Consider the following 19,828-nt stretch of genomic DNA (forward strand, 5'->3'; position numbering starts at 1 on the left):
ACAACATACAGAGAAAATCATCCAGAAAAATCAATATTTTTTCTCCTAAGAACTGGAACCTGGGAAAATTCATGACGAAAATTCAATCCACTGATCAACAGGCTCCCATGGTTAGGCTTCCTATTCCATCCACCATGGCTGGTCCCTGGGGACAGAAAGGCCAGGAATCAAAATGGCAGTATTTTTGGTTTGGGGAACTGAAATACTTCTGTGGTCAGGCCATGGACCTAGGCACTCAAAGCATACAAGACCCAGCTTTTAGAAACTGCAGAGGTGATAGAAGGGATCAAGTGGGGCCAGGGGAGAGGAGGCCACAAATGGAGAGGGTCTTAGGACACAAGAGCTCCTCAACATGTCTAAGGGTTCTTTGTCACTCTCAGAGAATCAGGGAACATGTGCAGCCAAAGGTCTGTCACTCCCCACCTGTCCTTGTGCCGCCTAAGATAATGTGTCCCAGTGGTTATTTTAGGCCCATCCCAACCCTGGGCCAATGAGCATCAACCCTAAGACATTAAGAAACCCCTTCCCACAACTCAACGGGGGCTCAGAATACTTGTTTCTCTAAGTCCACTGACTAGGTATCAAGAGTGTCCTGTTATGCCTCCAGCCACCCTGGGGCCTGAGCTTGGATCTGAATCCTCCCAACAAACCAGTCCGTAGAGAACATCCCTCCACCCCCAGCTTTTACCTGGTCCTCATTCTCAGAGCCTGGGCTTTTCTTCCAGTCCTCCTCATCACATGTCAGCAGACCCTTCTGACTTTTGACCCAGAAACACAAAAATATCCAGAACCATTCATCTGCAAAACCAACATTTACTGAGCACCCATCCAGCCAGGCACCCAGTGACCAGGAGTAAACAAGTTAGAATCACTGTCCGGAGGGAGACTACCGTCTCATGGGACAGACACTAAACACAGAATTACCAAATAATTTATTAATTATGTAACCAGAGTGACCTCAAATCACCTGAGGTCTACTATCCAAATAACCATAATCACCCTTTCGTCTACTATCCAAATAACCATAATGCTGACAACTCTAGGGAGATGCTCGCAGATAATACAAATTCATTCTAGTTGCTGTTTGTCTTCAAACACTCTTAGCTCTCTTTTAAGCATCTCTACGGCCTGTTTTGACCCCAAACACGAACACATAGTCCTTCCTCCATTCCCCAAAGAACAAAACACATAGCTGTTGAGTTTAAGAAATTTTACTGAAAATTTGGAGGTGACACAGAGAAATTACACCCTAAAAATAAATACTAGCTGGCATCCATCAACATTATGGCATGCATCTGATGCTCTAAGCCTTGACCAGGTTGCTGGAAACAAGGACCTCCCTTCATGAACTCACTTCTCCCTTCCCACCCCGTGAAGACGGTCTTTTACACGGTAACAACCCAAGGTGGCCTATCTGCCTTGGGATTCATCTACTCACTACTATTTGCTATACATCAGTGTGCATTCATTCATTCTGGAAATATTTATTTGAACACTTATTTTGTACCAGGCATTGTGCTACATGAGGACACAAAAGATAGCAGCAAGCAAAAAAGACAAGACCCTACCTTCATGGAGGAGACATACAATGAACAAGTAAACGAAAAATCTAAAAATTACAAATTTCAACACTTTTTATGAAATGTTTGTAATGGGATGATATAATAGATGGGGATCTCAGGATGTTAGGAGTGCCACTTTAGAAAGGATGGATAAAGGGCACCTGGGTGGCTCAGTCGGTTTAGGGGCTGCCTTCAGCTCAGGTCATAATCCCAGGGTCCTGGGATCCAGCCCTATATCAGACTCCCTGCTCAGCAGGGAGCCTGCTTCTCCCTCTCCCTCTGCCACTCCCCCTGCTTGTGCTCTCTCTCTCTCTCTCTCTCTATCAAATAAATTTTATTTGAAAATTGAAAAAAGGATGGATAAGAGAAGTCTCCCCAAGGAGGTGACCTTGGGATGAGATTTGGGGCTGGACTTCCTAAGGCAGGCTAAACATGTATTTAAGGTGCCAGCAAAGTAGAGGTACCAAAATTTGGGGGAGGAACTTTTATATATAATATTTTTTAAGATATGGAAGTAAACACCTTAGGCAAAATTAGAAGGCTGTACATTCCCCCTATATATATTTTAAGACTTAATATTGTTATTTTGATTTATATGGGCAGGGTGGAAAACTCAAATCTTTTCAGGGCTTAGGACCTCTGAAGTCTTACTCCAGGGGCGCCTGGGTGGCTCAGTTATTAAGCGTCTGCCTTTGGCTCAGATCATGATCCCGGGGTCCTGGGATGGAGCCCCACATCGGGCTCCCTGCTCAACAGGAAGCCTGCTTCTCCCTCTCCCACTCCCCCTGCTTGTGTTCCTGCTCTCGCTTTGTCTCTCTCTATCAAATAAATAAATAAAATCTTTAAAGAAATAAATAAAATAAATAAATAAATAAAGCCTTCCTCCAGCCCCAGGAGATCTTAGAAATCACCCCCAGGAATTTAGAATTGATCCATCTTAGGGAACTCCCCGGCAATGATGGCTTTTAAAAGCTCCCAGGATGATTCTAACCAACTGAGCCACCCAGGCGCCCTCCCAGGATGATTCTAAAGTGGAGCCAGGACTGAGAACCATTGACCTAGGGAAATAATATAGCTGAAGAAGAGGAATCATGGTAAGACCCTAGAATACCCCCAACATTAAGAACAGTAATTCACTACCTTGGCTGCACAATAGAATCACCTTTAGAGCTTTAAACATTACTGATCTTTGGGTTCTACTTGGAGAGATTTCTGATTTAATTGATCTAGCCTGGTCTTCAGAAACTTTAAAAGCTCCCCAGTGATTCGAATGTGTGTTCAAGGTTGAGAATCCCTGACTGATAGAAAAGAAAGATGTAACGAAGGACATCTGGGAAGAAGAAACTAAGGTGGTACAATGAAGAACAGGAGGGTACGGTGTTTTCCTGTTCTTCGACAGGAGAGTGCAGTGTCCCTGAAGCAAAGAGAAAAGGTGTTTCTAGAAGGAAGAAAGAGTTATTATCTGTTGAATGATAAAATCCAGTTCATTCAATAAACATCCCATTCGCTTTTGGTTGGGGTGGTGGTAATGGAAACCAGATGGACGTGGGCAAAAGAGTGAATGGTTGATGAAGAAGTGGATACAGTGATTATAGAAAACTGTTAATGAACAGTTTTAGTTATGAAGAGGAACAAAGAATTCAGGCAGCATCTATAGCCAGAATTGAGAACCACTTCCCAGATGTTTCCTACAGTTCCATGGATTGAGACCCAGTGCTCTCTTATAAAACTTTCTACAACAATGGAAATGTTCTGTACCTGCGCTGTCCAAAATGGTAGTCACAGTAACTACTTGTGGCTGTTGAGTGGTTCAAGTGACTGATGAACTGAATGTTTAATTCTATTAAATCAGCTGTCCATATAATATAACCTAATCATGGGAGTGACTATCCCATCATATTCACAAACTCTGGGGGCTTTATAGGGCTTGTACATCAGAGGCCATCTTAAAATTCTGCCCACTACATTAGAAATGAGTTCTTTATTCCAAGAAGGCTCCTGGCCTAGATTCTGGATGTGAAGGAAGAGAATCGGATTTTGTGATTAATACTCTTAGAACCGAACTCTCTGCAAGCTGATTTAGGAAATAAGACCTATTGCTCTGCTTCACCACCAGCCTTATGCAAGCATCAGGATTTCCTCGGTCCCCATATTTCCATCCTTTCTCTCCTCTCTCTATTCCCTCATGGGTTATCTCCCCCATTCCCAAGATCTCAGCCACCCCCAACTCACTGAAATCTCTCAAATCTGCAACTGGCAACCCAATCTCTCTCCAGAGCTCCAGATTCCTGATTCATATACAACTGCTTAATGACCACCTCTGCCTGCATGTCTCATAAACAGCCCAAACTCAACATATCCAAAATGGAACTCATTCTCTTCCTCCCCAAATGTGTTCCTTCTTCTTTCTCCAAACCTGGGAGTCATCTCTGACTCCTTTTCTCTGCTATTGCACTAAGCCTTCCAGTTTCACCTACGATGCATCACTCAAATCTGTCTCCCTCTCTCCCCATTACTTCTGTCTTAGCCCGGTCCCTCACCCCCTTAATTACTCTGACAACATCCTACTTATTGCCTCTAGTCTTGCTCCACTCACGCATTCTTCACTATGCCAATAGTGATCTACTTAAAACGCCAACCTTATTGAACTGTTCTGTTGCCTGAGATTCATCAATTTTTGCCACTGCCTAGAGGATAACCAATTCAATATAAGGCAAATTGATAGCTATGATTAAATAAGTCAATAGATGATGCATTGTGCTAGCTCTGAGAACACTGAACAAGACAGAGATAGTCTCCGCCCTCACAGAGCTTACAGTCTGGCAACGCAGACACACAAGAGTCATGAAAGGGAAAGTAAGATGGCTGTGGGACCGTGCAACACCTAAGCATCAAGGAAGGCCTCCCTGAGGCAGCGAGAGGGTAGTGACACTTGAAGGATGAGTACGAGTTCATAAGATCAAGGGAAATGATGAAAGTGTTCCAGGTGGAGAGAACAACACAAGGAAGGATCTGAAGTTGTGAAAGAACCCAACAGTGTGGCTGGCACCTAGAGAACAAGGGTTGAGGGACATACAATGAAACTGGAAAAACAGACAAGGACAAGATCATGGGGGAACTTATACACCATGCTAAGAATCCAGGCCACAATCCAAAGGGCAACATGGGGATCCATTGAAGGGTTTTAAAGAGAAGAGTGACATGATAAGGTTTGCTTTTTTTCTTTTTTCTTAAGTTTACATTGGATAGGATTGGATTAATTGGATTGGCTAGGTCAAAACCCAAGGCAGAGAGACCAGTTGTGAGACCATAGCAATAGTCCAGGTGAGATGATGAGGGCTTAGACTAGGAGGGTGGTAAGGGGGATAGAAAGCAAATAAAGTCAAGAGATATTTAAGAGACAGAATGACAAGTCTTGATGATTGTATATGAGAGGTGACAGAGGGAGAGGAGAAAAGGATGGCTCCCAGGCTTAGGACCTGGACTCCCAGATAGATGGTGAAGCCTAGATGAAGCAAGATGGTGGTGCAAAGTTTGGGGGTGGAAATATTGACTTTGGCTTCAGATGCGGAAAGTTAGATAGCTGCAAGATATCCAAGTTAAGACATAGCCTGGGCAGGAAGATACAGAGGTCTAGGGCTCAGATGTGTACATCATCTGCACAGAGGCATAACGGAAGCCTCGCAAGTAAATTAAATCACCTAAAGAGAGTATGTAAAGTTTAAAAAGAGGTTCCAGGACTGAGTCCTGAGAACTGCTGATATTCAGAGGTCGTATAAAAGGCAAAAGGGTGAGGAACCTGGGTGGCTCAGTTAAGTGCCCAACTCTTGATCTCAGCTCAGGTCTTGATCTCAGGGTCATGAGTTCAAGCCCTGCATTGGGCTCCATGCTGGGCATGGAGTCTACTTAAAAATTTTTTTTATTTTAAAAAGGCAGAAGTGAGGGGGGGGGGAAAAAAAAAACTAAGGAGTGTCCAGAATAGAACAGGAGGAAAATTAGAATACGATGACATGGAAGCCAAGGACAATGTCTTTCTAGAACAGGGGAGTGGTCAATAGTTCCTAGACATCATATATGTTGGCAATCATTTAGGTAATTGTTCATTATGGCTCCTGCCTACTACTTCCCCCTCATTTCCTGCCATTTCCCAAAACCCATCCTTTGTGCTCTGAGGCCAATCTTGCCTAACTTCTCTTGGAACATGCAACGTATTCTTATGCATCCCATCCTTTTTATATGCAGCCCTCTCTCACTCCAGGCCTCCCCTAACCCTGAACCCTCACTCCCTCCCAGAGTCAGCAGGTAAACATCATCCATCCTTTAATACCCTCAGCTGCTCAGGCATCATCCACTCTTAGGCCTTCCTTGACCATCTCCTCCCCAAACTGAATCAGTCAATATATTTCTCATTCTAGGGTCGCCTGGGTGGCTCAATTGTTGAGCGTCTGCCTTCAGCTCAGGTCATGATCCCAGGGTCCTGGGATCGAGCCCCGCATCGGGCTCCCCGCTCTGCGGGCGGCCTGCTTCTCCCTCTCCTGCTCCCCCTGCTGTGTTCCCTCTCTGGTTGTCTCTCTGTCAAATAAATAAAAATAAAATCTTTTAATAAATAAATAAATAAATACCCTTAAAAAATCTATTTCTCATTCTATTCTATTTGTTTACCTGTGCATATTTCTATTATTGTGCTTATCCCAGTATCTTGTAATAACTTATTTAGTGTCTGAGTCCTCTACTTGACTATGAGCCTCCTGAGGGCGAAAACAGTGCTGTATTCTGCTTTCCATAACAATACCTAACATAGTATCAGATACCGGGCCAGCTTCAATAAACATTTTTGGACCTTATCGCTGCCTATATGTCACCTCGGGGATGTGAATGACCTGGGCCAGGATAAAGGACCACAGGAATTACTGACCTGAGCAGGGGGCAAAGACAACAGAATAATGACTGAATCAATAACATGTAATGATTGCTTTTATTCGTGCCAGACTGCTAAGCCCTTGCCAGTGCTCCAGCTCATTCAGGCTTCACCACACCTCATTTATTAGGTGTGATCATCACCCCCACTTTACAGACGAGGAAACGAGACGGGAGAAGTTAAGTCACTTGTCCAAGGTCAGACGCTGGTAAGAGGAGCCAGGTCTTGAACGAACCCAAGTCTGTTTGACCCCAGAGCCCTATACTCTTAAGTCTAGCTGGCATTTGAGCTTTGGGGAAAATTCCATGCTGATTCAAACGTACAGAGTAGATTAGGACAATTCAGAAGTGGCATGTGGGCAGTAGGTTGTTGCTACTCCCAGCACATCCTGCATGGTCCAGCAGATAGCAGTTCTGCTTGGCCAGAAGTCATGAGCGAACTGTCTACGAGGCGTCTGTTCACCAGTGTGGATTTGTCAAGGCCCTGGGTCCCAGGAGCAGGCTGGAGGAGTGCCCTAGAGTAAGCCAATCACTGCAATGTCAGACGCTAAGCTGGGAGTACAAGTGAAAGGTGAGGAAGCCAGAGTGGAAGGAACGAAGCCAAGCTGCCAGGTCTTAGGCAATCTTACCCCCAAGGCTCTGTGCCAAGGACAAGCCACTGTGCCTAAAATAACCTCCCAAGAGAGTCTGATCATTTTGCAATCTCTAATCTCAATACTGACTTTCAGGTCAATGTAACTAGTATTGATTAAGCCCCTACTATGCGTTAGCACCATGAAAGGTACAAAGATCTGGTCTTCCACAGAGACCGGGCAAGCCCACAGGGAACAATGAGAGAGCTGTATAAAGCAGTACATAAGGCAGCGCCAGCTGGTGCACGGTGAGCCACAAGGGCGGCTGAAATTCACAGAAAGGAGAGATCAGGGTGTGCTGCTGGCTTCTTGGAGCACGTGAACTGAAGAAAGGAAGACAGAGTAGAAAGAGAACAGCATTTCAGGTAGGAAGAAGATTACGAGCCAAGATGAGGCAGCCACAATGAGAATGCACTGTTTCTCGGGCCATGAGAAACCCATCTGTGGAGCAAAGGGTTCTTGTTGGAGAAGAATGGAATATAAAGTTAGATGAGGAGGGAAGAGCAGAGGAGCAGATCATAGAAGTCTCAGATTCCAAGAACGTCAATCAAATAAATCCAATATGCAGAATCCAGGAGTCCTTGTAGGCAATAAGAAACGATCCAGGGGTGCCTGGGTGGCTCAGTTGGTTAAGCGACTGCCTTTGGCTCAGGTCGAGTCCCACGTCAGGCTCCCTGTTCAGCAGAGGGAGTCTGCTTCTCCCTCTGACCCTACCCCTCTTGGGCTCTCTCTCTCACTCTTTCTTTCTCAAATAAATAAATAAAATCTTTAAAAAAAAAAGAAAGAAAGAAAGAAATGATCCAGGTTTTAAGCAGGCAATTAAGAATAAAAATTTAATTTTAGGAAGATTTATTTGGTGGTAGTGTTTGAGATAAATTACAGAGGAAAGGACTAAAGGCAAAAAAAAGCGGGGGGGGGCGCCTGGGTGGCTCGGTCATTAAGCGTCTACCTTCGGCTCAGGTCATGATCCCAGGGTCCTGGGATCAAGCCCCACATCGGGCTCCCTGCTTGGCGGGCAGCCTGCTTCTCCCTCTCCCACACCCCCTGCTTGTGTTCCCTCTCTTGCTGTATCTCTCTGGTCAAATAAATAAATAAAAATCTTTAAAAAAAAAAAAAAAGAACAACAACAAAAGAGAAAAGAAAACTGTCAAAAACCAAAAAAAATGGGACTTCTGGCTGGCTCAGTTGGTACAGCATGCAACTCTTGATCTCGGGGTTGTGCATTCAAGTCCCATGCTAGACACAGAGCCTACTTAAAAAAAAAAGAGAGAGAGAAAGAAAAAAAAATCTGAATGCTTCTTTGAGCATCCACTAAACATCTAACTGCATGCAAACTTAATAAACATAATTCCTCCCCTGCCAGTCCAATGGGGAAGACATTCATTAATCCCATAGTTACCTATTAAGGACCTACCATATGCCAAGGATCATAGGAGGCTCTGAGGACACAGTGAAAAGCAAAATACAGTCCCAGCCCTCATGAAGCTTATCCACCTCCAATGAGCATGGAAGATAACACAAAAGCAAAGCAACAGTTACATCAATATAAAGTCAGGTGCTAGTGCTATGAAGAAAAATAAAGCAGGGCATTGGGTAGGGAATGGTAAGATAGAATGGTCAGGAAAAGCCTCTCTAAGAAAATGCCACAGTGTTTCTCCAGAGAATAGGTAAAATGGAGATGCCTCTGCTAACCATAAGGATACTGAGAAGGTGACTTAGTTTGTCAGAGTACAGAGAATATGGGGAGTCTTAAAGTGTGTTAAGCTTGTCATAAAAGCAGAAGATCCACACAGAAATGTCTAGACTCTAGAACTCTAGTCTACAAAACCAGAGGAAGACAAAGATTAGACATGTAGATTTAAATATCATCCACTGGGACACCTGGGTGACCCAGTTGGCTAAGCATCTGCCTTCGGATCAGGTCATGGTCCCAGGGTCCTGGGATCAAGCCCCAAGTTGGGCTCCCCGCTCCGCAGGAAGCCTGCTTCTCCCTCTCCCACTCCCCCTGCTTGTGTTCCCCCTCTCGCTGTGTCTCTCTCTGTCAAATAAATAAATAAAATCTTTAAAAATAAAAATAAATAAAAATCATCCACTGATGTTTGAGAGATAAGAAACCTCTCCAAGGGCGCCTGGGTGGCTCAGTTGGTTAAGCGACTGCCTTCGGCTCAGGTCATGATCCTGGAGTCCCTGGATAGAGTCCCGCATCGGGCTCTCTGCTCAGCAGGGAGTCTGCTTCTCCCTCTCCCACTCCCCGTTTGTGTTCCCTCTCTTGCTGTGTCTTTCTCTGTCAAATAAATAAATAAAATCTTTAAAAAAAAAAAAAAAGAAAGAAACCTCTCCAAAACTAGTGTACATGAAATGAAAGTAACTCAAGGACTAGAAAAAAAAATGGAGTTTAAGATTTACAGATGATTTTATCCTATCTCCTATGATGGATGATCCTGTCCCTTCAGCCTCCTATTATACCAGGGGTGGGCAGTGACTTTGGTAGGTGGCAAGGAGCTGGTAACAAAATACTACTACTAATAATTGAGGCTCATATACAACCATTCATCCAAAAGGCCTCTGTCCCCTGTTCCTTTAATCCCTAAGGCACAGTTGTGGGGACAGCTCTATCTCTCTTCTGCACTCACCCCTAGGACCACCTGCTGCCCCTTTGTGATGGTTTCCTCTGCAGATGGCTCTGGGTGTTTGTTTTAATTTTAATGTTTGGGAGAAAGGGATTTGGAAAGCAAAATAAATTTTAAACTGGCCTTTCCTACCTTCCCAGAAATGGCACAATTAAATGTTAGGATAGACTCAAGGGTAGGCTGACCAACTATCCCAATTAGCCCAGAGCTGTCCCAGTTTCAGCCCCGCAAGTCCTGCACTCAGGGAAACCCCTCAGCCCTAGACACACTGAAATGGTTCATCACCATACAGCTGGTCTGGCCTGTATGATGTAACATAAGGCTTTCCATCTCTAAAGTGACATCAGCACTGTTGAATCACATGCTTAGTTTCCCAAGCCCTACCTAACCCTCTACCCTAGAAGTTGGGTTCTCCTTCCCCACCTAGACAGAGGAGCTACCAGAAATTCCTAAACATAAGTTGATCGTGGATTCCTCAGCCTTCTATTCCCACCATCTCCTACTCAGCTCCAGCTCCCACCTAAACCAGAAACACCAGATGCACTGGCACACCCAATCCATACCACCTGCTGCTCTTTCTGCCCAGCCCCAGCCAGGAAGCTGGTGGGGTCTGGAGGAGGCCAAAGTCAGATTATCAAAGACGGAAAGAGGGGAAATCACAAAAAAGGGGAACCCCAGATAAACTGCAGCCCGCTGACCACGGAAGACATGTGGTTTTCGTCTCTGAGTTACAGAAATACCAGAAATGCTTACGATGGAGTCAACTTCGGAGTTTTGCAACCAAAGCTGGGCTGACTCACCTTCAGAGAAGGAACCAGGTGAAAGCCCCCATAGTAAGGTATACATCATACACTCTTCCAGAAGCCAGTGTTTGGCACACTCACAAATCTTGAGGTGGCTCACATATCATTTCTGCCAGGTTATTAGAGACTTCTCTAGAATTTTAAGGAAGATTCAAAGAAAATGCCAAGATTGGGGCACCTGGGTGGCTCAGTTGGTTAAGTGTCTGACTTTGGCTCAGGTCATGATCCCAGGGTCCTGGAATCGAGCCCCCCTCAGGATCCCTGCTCAGTGGGGAGTCTGCTTGTCCCTCTCTCGCTGTGCCTCTCCTCTTCTTTTTTTTTTAAAATTTTTTAAAGATTGTATTTATTTATTTGACAGAGAGAGAGAGACACAGCAAGAGAGGGAACACAAGTAGGGGGGGAGAGAGAGGGAGAAGCAGACTCCCCGCTGAGCAGGGAGCCCATTACGGGGCTCGATCCCAGGACTCTGGGCTCACGACCCGAGCCAAAGGCAGAAGCCTAACGACTGAGCCACCAGGTGCCCCGCGCCTCTCCCCTTCTTTTTTTTTTTTTTTTAAGATTTTATTTATTTATTTGACACACAGAGAAAGCACAAGTGGGCAGAGAGAGAGGCAGAAGCAGGCTCCTCGCTGAGCAGGGAGCCCGATGCGGGACTCGATCCCAGGACTCCAGGATCATGACCTGAGCCGAAGGCAGTCGCTTAACCAACTGAGCCACCCAGGCGCCCGCGCCTCTCCCCTTCTTATTCTCTCTCTCTCTCTGTGTCAAATAAATAAATAAATAAAATCTTAAAAAAGAAAGAAAGAAAGAAAGAAAGAAAGAAAGAAAGAAAGAAAGAAAGAAAGAAAGAAAGAAAGAAAGAAAAAAAGAAAGAAAATGCCAAGATTGATATTAATCTCAACTTGGTCCCTTGTTGCAGAAATTTCCTGTCTAACATTAAAAGAACAATAAGCAGTGTTCACCATCCTCTAGGAATAACCCTTATTTGGCCCCGTGTCACCTTCACTGCTTGGGAGCAGGCTAAAAGGCAGAATTTTACCATTGCTGCTTAACTAACCTTGCCGATCCGCATTCACACACAAATCTTACTACCTTAAATGCTAATAGCCAAGGCAAAGGGTAGTTGTTATGGTTGTCTTTTTAATTGAATTGTCTGGGAAATTGCCTAACCGCACCCCCCCCCCCCAAAAGGACTCAAACATTTGATCTTCATGAAACAGCTCCTTTCCCTGTCCCTCCCCACAGGAGGCTGTTGCAAGATTGTATCACTGACCTTTACAATTTTCTGGACAGTCTGATTTCCTCCTCCTCCTCCTTAACTGCTGGCAGCCCTTTGGCCCACTTGCCTCCGCTTTTCCCCTCTTGCTAGCTAACTCTGGTAAATGGATTAACCAAAGCCAAATCATTACACCCTCCACACCAGGGTGATGATGTTTAATTCCAGCCAAAATATATCTTTCTCTCCTCCCTTGCTTCCAAGAGTGCTTTTTTTTTTTTTTTTTTTTTAAGTCTTAAGTAATCTCTGCACCTAAGGTGGGGTTTGAACTAAGGACCACAGATCAAGAGTCACATGCTCTTCCAACTGAGCCGGCCAGCGCCCCCCCCCCCAAGAGTTCTCTGTTTAGCTCTTACCCAAACCCTCTATTCTCACCCTTCTGCCCCTGTTTCTATGAGCTGAAATGGCACAGTGATGTTGCAACTCCAAACCCAGGGAAGTGGTAAGTAATTACTGACGGCATGAAGTATTTGCAATCCAGACCAAGCAGAAGAAATTTATCGACGGTCCGCTTCCATCTCCTCTGCCCTGTAGCCCCCAGCTGCACTTCTCACGTAGGAGTGGGGATAACTGGGATTTAATGATACCCAGAAGTACATATACAAACAGGGGCAAGCGCAGAGACGCATCACACACACAGTTGTGCAAAAGGGCACCCTCAATAAGTAGTTATCGATCAAGTGACCCTGGCAGGGCAAGCACCTGTGAATAAAACCAGTCAGGCCGGAAAGAAACAGAAGCACATACAGAGTCTGGAGACCTGGTTCTGCTCCTTACCAGGATCCCTCTCCCCTTGTCTTCTCCCGTCCGATCCCCACACCTGTGGGTAGACGACAACCCTTAGGAATAAAAACTAAAGATTTTCCGGTTAGGTAGAACGCCCCCCTCCCCGCGATGAACTCATCAGGGGTCCCTCACGGGCCACCCCAGACAAGGAAAGCTGTGCCACCCACCCACATCACTAAGGAAGAGTCCCGTGGGAAACGTACGCGATACCTCCCAAGGCTCCGGGTCCTCACCGGTGGGCACACCCGGCGTGGGACCTCCTGCGTCCCGGCCGCACCCCGCACCCCCGCACCCCCGCCGCGGTCTCCCCTGCCTGGGACTCCCAGCTCACAAGGCCCAGGCGTGCACAGCCCCTGGCCGCCTCCACCTAGGTCCTTCCGCGCCCTGCCCTCTCCTTCCCCCGCCTCCCCCCTCCTTCCTCCCCCCTTGTTCCTCTGGCGCTAGCGGCGCTGGCCCCGGGCCAAGGGAGCCCGGGAGGCGGGTCTTGGAGGAAAGATATAAGCGGCCCCGGGGCACGTCCAAGGTGCCGGCTGCGGAGTCTCCACCTGGAAGAGCCGCGGCTGCCCCGGAGGAGGAGGAGGAGAACGCACTGCCCCAGAGGAGGAGGAGGAGAACGCACTGCCCCGGAGGAGAAGGAGGAGGAGGAGGAGGAGGAGAACGCACTGCCCCGGAGGAGGAGGAGGAGGAGGAGAACGCACTGCCCGTCGCCGCCGCCGCCGCCCCCGGCTCGAGCTGCCTCCTGCTCGCGCTGCGCCTCGGAGGTGAGCCCCGGCGGGTGGCAGAGCGCGGCCGGGCGGGCCCCCCTGCCCGCGGGACGGCCGAGCGAGGGGGCTCTCGGGCAGGCTGGAGCCATCCTTCCGTGGCTGAACGGTCCCCTCTCCTGCGCCGCCCCTCCCGCAGGTCACCCCCGCCCCCGAGATGGAAACGGTGCAGGAGCTGATCTCGCTGGCCAAGGAGCTGATGGCCTGGAGGCCCAGTCGGAAGCTGGTGAAGCTGTACGTGCTGGGCGGCGTGCTGGCCTTCTTCGGCGTGGTGATCGGCCTGGTGGAGACTGTGTGCAGCCCCTTCACGGTCGCCAGCCGCCTGCGGGCCGAGGAGGCAGCGGTGGCCGAGCTGCTGGTGGCCCGAAAGCGGAAGGTCCTCGCGACCCAGACCCTGCGGGAGAAGAGCAAGCAGCAGGAGGCCGTCTCGGCAGCCGGGCGCTCTCCAGCCGGCAGCACGCCTCCTAGGACCCCGGGGAGCCCGCAGAGGGAGTGGAGAGAGAGCCTGAGTGCGAGAAAGAGCGCGTCTAGGGCCTAGGGCCGGGCTCAAGTGGGAGAGAGCAGGAGTGCTGTGTTGTTTGGACTTAGATCTGAGAAGCCGCAGACTTCCAGAACTGAACTACCACACGGATCCACCAAAGGAGTTTGGGATTAAGTGTTGCTGCTGTGCAGCATTGCAGGATGACATGTCCAAAATTACGTATCTTTGAGCTATACGAGTGCATCTACCATTTTGCACTAGGGCGGAAGGCGGGGAATGCTTTTTATATTATTATTATTATTATCATTATTATTATCATTATTATTATTATTATTATTATTACAATGACCACCATTTTGCATTTTGAAATAAAACTCTCGTTTTATACTATGGCTCAGTATCTGATTCCTGGGGGGCATGTTTCCCTGGGGTGGACAGCAGAGAGGGTGAGCATGCTGCCCAAGGGGGTCTTAGCTGAGCACTGCGGGAAGAGCAGCTGCGTGACCGGCAGGCAGCATTTGCGTCACTGTTAGGGACTCTGATATTCATATTACATGCTTATAAGTATGTTGAGGATTCGTTTTTGTTTCATGGTACGGGTGACAGGAGAGAAACTTTTATTAAATCCCACCAGGCTTGGCATTTTAAGATCGGAAGATAAATCAACTTCTGAGCTACAGTACACGAATAGCAGATACTGATTAATTCTAGGGCAAAACCCTATTTGCCATCTCACACCTGACCAGAGGCTCCTATGACTGATACCTCTTTCTTCCTAACTGTATTTTAACAAGAGAGAGAGAGAGGAAAGAAAACTAGCTAGCTGTTCAGAAGACAGAAGGCCAAGCCCCCAAGAATGCCTAATTGGATCTCTAGCTCTACGCAGCCTTCCTCCCCATCAACTCAAATCATAGTAAGAAGCTCTGGGTTAGAAGGAGAAAAGACTGGTTATCACCCATCTGAGTCCTCTCCCTCCAGGGATAGAGTATAAACTTCTTGTGATCAAGGTCCTTGTCTTCCTCTTCCTCTTTAGTGTTTATAGAAATTACCGTCTTGTTGAATCTCAGATCTGTACCTCTGAAACAAATAATGCAATATATGTTAAGAAAAAAAAAAAAAAGAAGATAGCAGGAGGGGAAGAATGAAGGGGGAGAAATCGGAGGGGGAGACAAACCATGAGAGACGATGGACTCTGAAAAACAAACAGGGTTCTAGAGGGGAGGGTGGTGGGAGGATGGGTTAGCCTGGTGATTGGTATTAAGGAGGGCACGTTCTGCATGGAGCACTGGGTGTTATGCACAAACAATGAATCATGGAACACTTCATCTAAAACTAATGATGTAATGTATGGTGATTAACATAACAATAAAAAATTAAAAAAAAAAAGAAATTACCAAGTCTTGGACAAATAATAGGTCCTTACTAAATATTGATTGCTCAAGTAATCTATTTACGAAATTAGAATACTGATTCTCAGTGGAAGGAGAGGCCATTTTGTTCCCCCAGGAGACATCTGAAAATGTCTGGAGATGTTTCTGGTTGTCTGGCAGGGGAAGAGGAGCACTGTTACCAGCATCTAGGGAGTAGAAGCCAGGGATGCTGCTAAACATCTTAGAATGCACAGGACACCCACCCACAACAAACCATTCTCCAGTCCAAAATGTCAATAGGGCAGAGGTTGAGAAGCCCTGGGTTAAAGGAAAGGAAAGAAAAAGGGTTTGCTTAATAGTTTCAGAATCAAGGTTTTGGGGTGGTCTCGGGAGACTACGGTTGTTATCAAATAGAAGTCCCTCTCCCCACACAGGGACAGAAATGGTCCTTGGCCCTATTCTGTTTGGCAATTTTATCATCAACCTAGGAGAAGTGACAGGAGGTATACATATCAATTCTGTTGCTGATGCAGAGCTGAGTCAGGATTCAAAACGACTCAACTGGTGGGAAGCATGCCCTGAAGCTAATCAACTGAAACTGAACAGAGAAGATACAGTACAGAATTAGTTCCAAACATCCAGTTGCATGGCCACAGAATTAGGAAGGCTTATTCTAGCAGCAGATCATGTGAAAAAGACCTAGGTGTTTCCACTGATTACAAGCCCAAGATAAGCCAACAAGTGGCTGCCAAAAAAAACCCCTAACATCTTATTGGTAGAAGTGGAATGTCCAGAAAAGGGGATGAGGAGGTGGATTTGTTTTACTTTACAGTCTGGCAGGTGGGAAACCAAAGAAGTTAAAAGAGACCTCCTGGATTTGCTTCTGTTTGCATTCTGACTCCTCCATTTGCTAGCTTTAAGACCTTGGACAAGTTACTTATAAACTCTCTGCCTCTGGTTAGTTAACTTCTTTCCCCATCTATAAAATAGTGACTCCCTCGTGGGATAATTTTGCAAATTAAATGAGACAATGCATATATAGTGCTTAGAGCAGTTACCTGGCAAACAGGTTTCAGTTGTTAAATTTCAAGAGAGACCTTGACAAACAAAAACCTACTTAGATCAGAGGGACCTGGGCATATAAAAATCTGGGAACCCGGGCGCCTGGGTGGCTCAGTCGTTAAGCGTCTGCCTTTGGCTCAGGTCATGATCCCGGAGTCCTAGAATCGAGTCCCACATCGGGCTCCCTGCTCGGCAGGAAGCCTGCTTCTCGCGCTCCCACTCCCCCTGCTTGTGTTCCTGCTCTCGCTATCTCTCTCTCTGTCAAATAAATAAATAAAATCTTTAAAAAAAAAAAATCTGGGAACCCTGTCACATACAGAACAATTGAATAGAGGAGTAGAGAAGTTACAATACAATTCTGTCACATACTTGCCTCCAAATAGTTGAAAGGCTGCCATATTGATTCAATAAAGTCCAATAAAATAGACTTATTTTATGTGGCTTGAAAATGCAGAACTAAAAGTAGCAAAGAGAAGTAGAAGGAAGCAATTCTCAGGTCATTAAGAAATCAGAGTAATTCAAAACATAAGGAGTTTCCCTGTGATGTATAGTAAACTCCTCATTACTAAAAGCATGCAAGCAGAAGTTGGAAATAAACTGGAGAGGAGATTTCTGAACTTGGAAGGGAAATTGGTCTTATGACCTCTGAGGTCCCACCCAGTTATAAGATGCTGGGATTCCAGGGGCACCTGGATGGCTCAGTCGTTAATCGTCGGCCTTCGGCTCAGGTCATGGTCCTGGGATGGAGCCTCGCATCAGGGTCCCTGCTCTGTGGGAAGCCTGCTTCTCCCTCTCCTGCTTCCCCTGCTTGTGTGTTCCTTCTCTGGGTGTCTCTCTTTCTCTCAAATAAATAAAATCTTAAAAAAAAAAAAATGCTGGGATTCTATTTGGTACAACCACCAAATAGGGGATATATTTCCTATTTCAGGTTGCTTCTCTGAACCCTTCCCTCCACCCCCAACACACACATAACCTCTGTTTCCTGTGCCTTTTTGTTCTTTTTCTCAGCATGTTGACAAATATTTTCCTTCTTCCTAAATGACTATTAAAAATAATGAATTTATATATTAACTAACTTGAATTTAAATAATAATAATGAACTTAATTCCAAAATAAAATATTTACCAATTAAGTTTATCTAACAAAGGCTTTTGCCTCTTAGAAAATACCTTAGTGGTCGAACCTAATGGTTCTCAAACTTTGTCACTGTGAAACAATTATTAGTCACCTTGTTTGTTCCAAAACTCTGATCTATTAATATAAATAAATATGTAATTTTGTATTATATCAGATTCCAACCTGTACTATGTTTTATTTTATTTTATTTTTTTTTTAAAGATTTTATTTATTTATTTGAGAGCCAGAGACAGAGATAGCGAGTGAGAACACTGAGCGGGGAGGAGAGGGAGAAGCAGGCTCCCCACTGAGCAGGGAGCCCGATGCGGGGCTCGATCCCAGGACCCTGGGATCATGACCTGAGCCGAAGGCAGACGCTTAACCGACTGAGCCACCCAGGTGCCCCGCCAACCTGTACTATGTTTTAATGAAAGCACATAGTTGGTATCAACTGTGAGAATATTAAAAAGTTGCCACATTCTTAGGACAAGTTTGATTGTTCTATAATCATGGTTTAAACCCATTGGCTCAATCAATGACAACTCGCCTCAGCTAACACATTCTTACAAGCCAACCAGCCGGTGATAGACCCTTGCTTCTGAGGGTCAACCAACCAGGAACTGACACACCCCATAAATACATTCCAGAGCGCCAGGCAGTCAACAAATAAGTATGCTTCTATAGGTGATATCAGCCCACTTAAGTCGGGAAAGTATGCCAATCTCTGAATTTTGTGTTTCCCAAAAACCAACAAGTATGCTTACTAGGTTCATTGTGCCCAAACTCTGTTTGTCCTTCATATCTGCTGCCAGCTCAGTCAGTCCCAATGACAGATTGAACTCCAGTGGTTTCAGCTGAGTTCTCACTACTTCTATGATTTGTACCCAAGTAGGTCTTTGTATAAAATCATCAGTCTTTGTACAAAGTAATCAGGTATTTTAGTTGACAGGTATACATGCTGGTAAATAATTACACCTAGGCCTTTGTATAAGGTCATTAGACATTTTGTTTAGGAGGTATACCACTGAGTAATTAGACATCGGTCTCATACAGTTCATTAGACCTTTTGTTTTGGAGGTATACCATTTGCTTACTATTTGTGTCATTAAACTGCTTATTCCCCTGCTGCTCACTTTACCTTTGCTTTTGTTTGTCTATATTTAAAGTCTTGTCTTATGTGTTTTTGTTTTGTTCTGGAATACCTTATTTCTGATATATGTATAAGGGAGTGTTTCATAGGGAATGGCCCACTAAATCACTAATCCAATCCAAGTTGACCTAAGGGATCGTAGCTGGAGATCCATTAGACCGGTGCCCAATTCAGGAAAAGGCAATTGGCCAAACTTAGATTTGGGTCCCCTACAAAACTTTCACAAGAGCACTCTCTTGTCTTGTCAATGTGTGAAAGAAGGTCACTTTTAGTCTGTATGCTTGGTCAAACATTGTCAGGTCATTGATTGCATGGCCCTTTCCTAACCTTTGCTTAGAAAGGGCATGCAAGATACCATTTGCAGGCACACATTCTTACTAAGCAGCCTCTTTTGTCTTTCTGGGTTCTTCTATGTCGAAACTGCAACCTCCTCTTGGAAGAACTCTTAACTTCCCATATAAAGCTGCACTGTAATCCTAACTCTTGTGCTTACTTTGATAAAGGACAAAAACTTTGAGTTAGAATAATAATGGCCATCATGGAGGAAACTTGACATGTCAAAATCAGTAAATTAATTCATTTAAGAAGAACTCCAGAAATCTAGAGTCAGTAGTTTGCTTCTTTAATTCACATGCTGAGCCCTAAAAAGCAAAATTCTAATTCCAGTATGGTCTCTCTCAAAGACTCTGATACCCTCTGAAACCCACCCCTATTTCATTTCCCTCTCTTTCCATTCATCTTTGCTTGACCTTTTATATGAGCCATCCTTTCATCAGAATTTTCTCTGGAAAAAAAGCAATCACATTGTAACATTGCTAAACCAGAAGGCAGTTCTAGAGAAGCTGGGTGAACTGTTCTGAGGGATTTTTGTTTGTTTCATTTTTCGATTTAAAATAAACTGAATTTTTTTTTTTTTAAAGGAGCTAAATTTAAGCCCTGGTCTGGAACCATATTAAGAGTTTTAATTAGGGGCGCCTGGGTGGCTCAGCTGTTAAGCATCTGCCTTCGGATCAGGTCATGATCCCAGGGTTCTGGATTCAAGCCTGACGTTCTGGGATCAAGCCCCACATTGGGCTCCCTGCTCAGCAGGAAGCCTGCTTCTCCCTCTCCCACTGCCCCTGCTGGTGTTCCCTCTCTTGCTGTGTCTCACTGTCAAATAAATAAATAAAATCTTAAAAAAAAAAAAGAGTTATAATTAAAGATTTTCCTAAACCTAAAGAAGTTGGGTAGAAATTTGTTAAATAATTCAGCATTTTATTAGGTACTTATTGCTCTGGACTAC

General features: G+C 45.4%; 1 protein-coding gene and 1 long non-coding RNA gene across 2 annotated transcripts; one reads left to right on the plus strand and one right to left on the minus strand.

Annotated features, from left to right (window-relative positions):
• Window positions 1-51: 51 nt before the first annotated feature.
• On the minus strand, window positions 52-12,926 carry LOC118014282. The gene is made up of 3 exons (XR_004680249.1): window positions 12,817-12,926; window positions 12,568-12,640; window positions 52-145 (listed from the first exon to the last, which is right to left on the minus strand). It is a non-coding gene; the product is annotated as an uncharacterized LOC118014282 (long non-coding RNA).
• Window positions 12,927-13,149: 223 nt separating this feature from the next.
• Window positions 13,150-14,030, plus strand: G0S2 (G0/G1 switch 2). The gene is given in 3 exon segments (XM_035010460.1): window positions 13,150-13,367; window positions 13,507-13,789; window positions 13,792-14,030. Coding segments are annotated over 2 exon segments (309 nt in total). The 5' UTR covers window positions 13,150-13,367; window positions 13,507-13,524; the 3' UTR covers window positions 13,836-14,030.
• The last annotated feature ends 5,798 nt before the right edge of the window (window positions 14,031-19,828 follow it).

This window comes from Mirounga leonina, unplaced genomic scaffold (genome assembly GCF_011800145.1).
Source record: "Mirounga leonina isolate KUSES-001 unplaced genomic scaffold, KU_Mleo_1.0 Mir_154, whole genome shotgun sequence".
Classification (NCBI taxonomy): Eukaryota; Metazoa; Chordata; class Mammalia; order Carnivora; family Phocidae; genus Mirounga; species Mirounga leonina.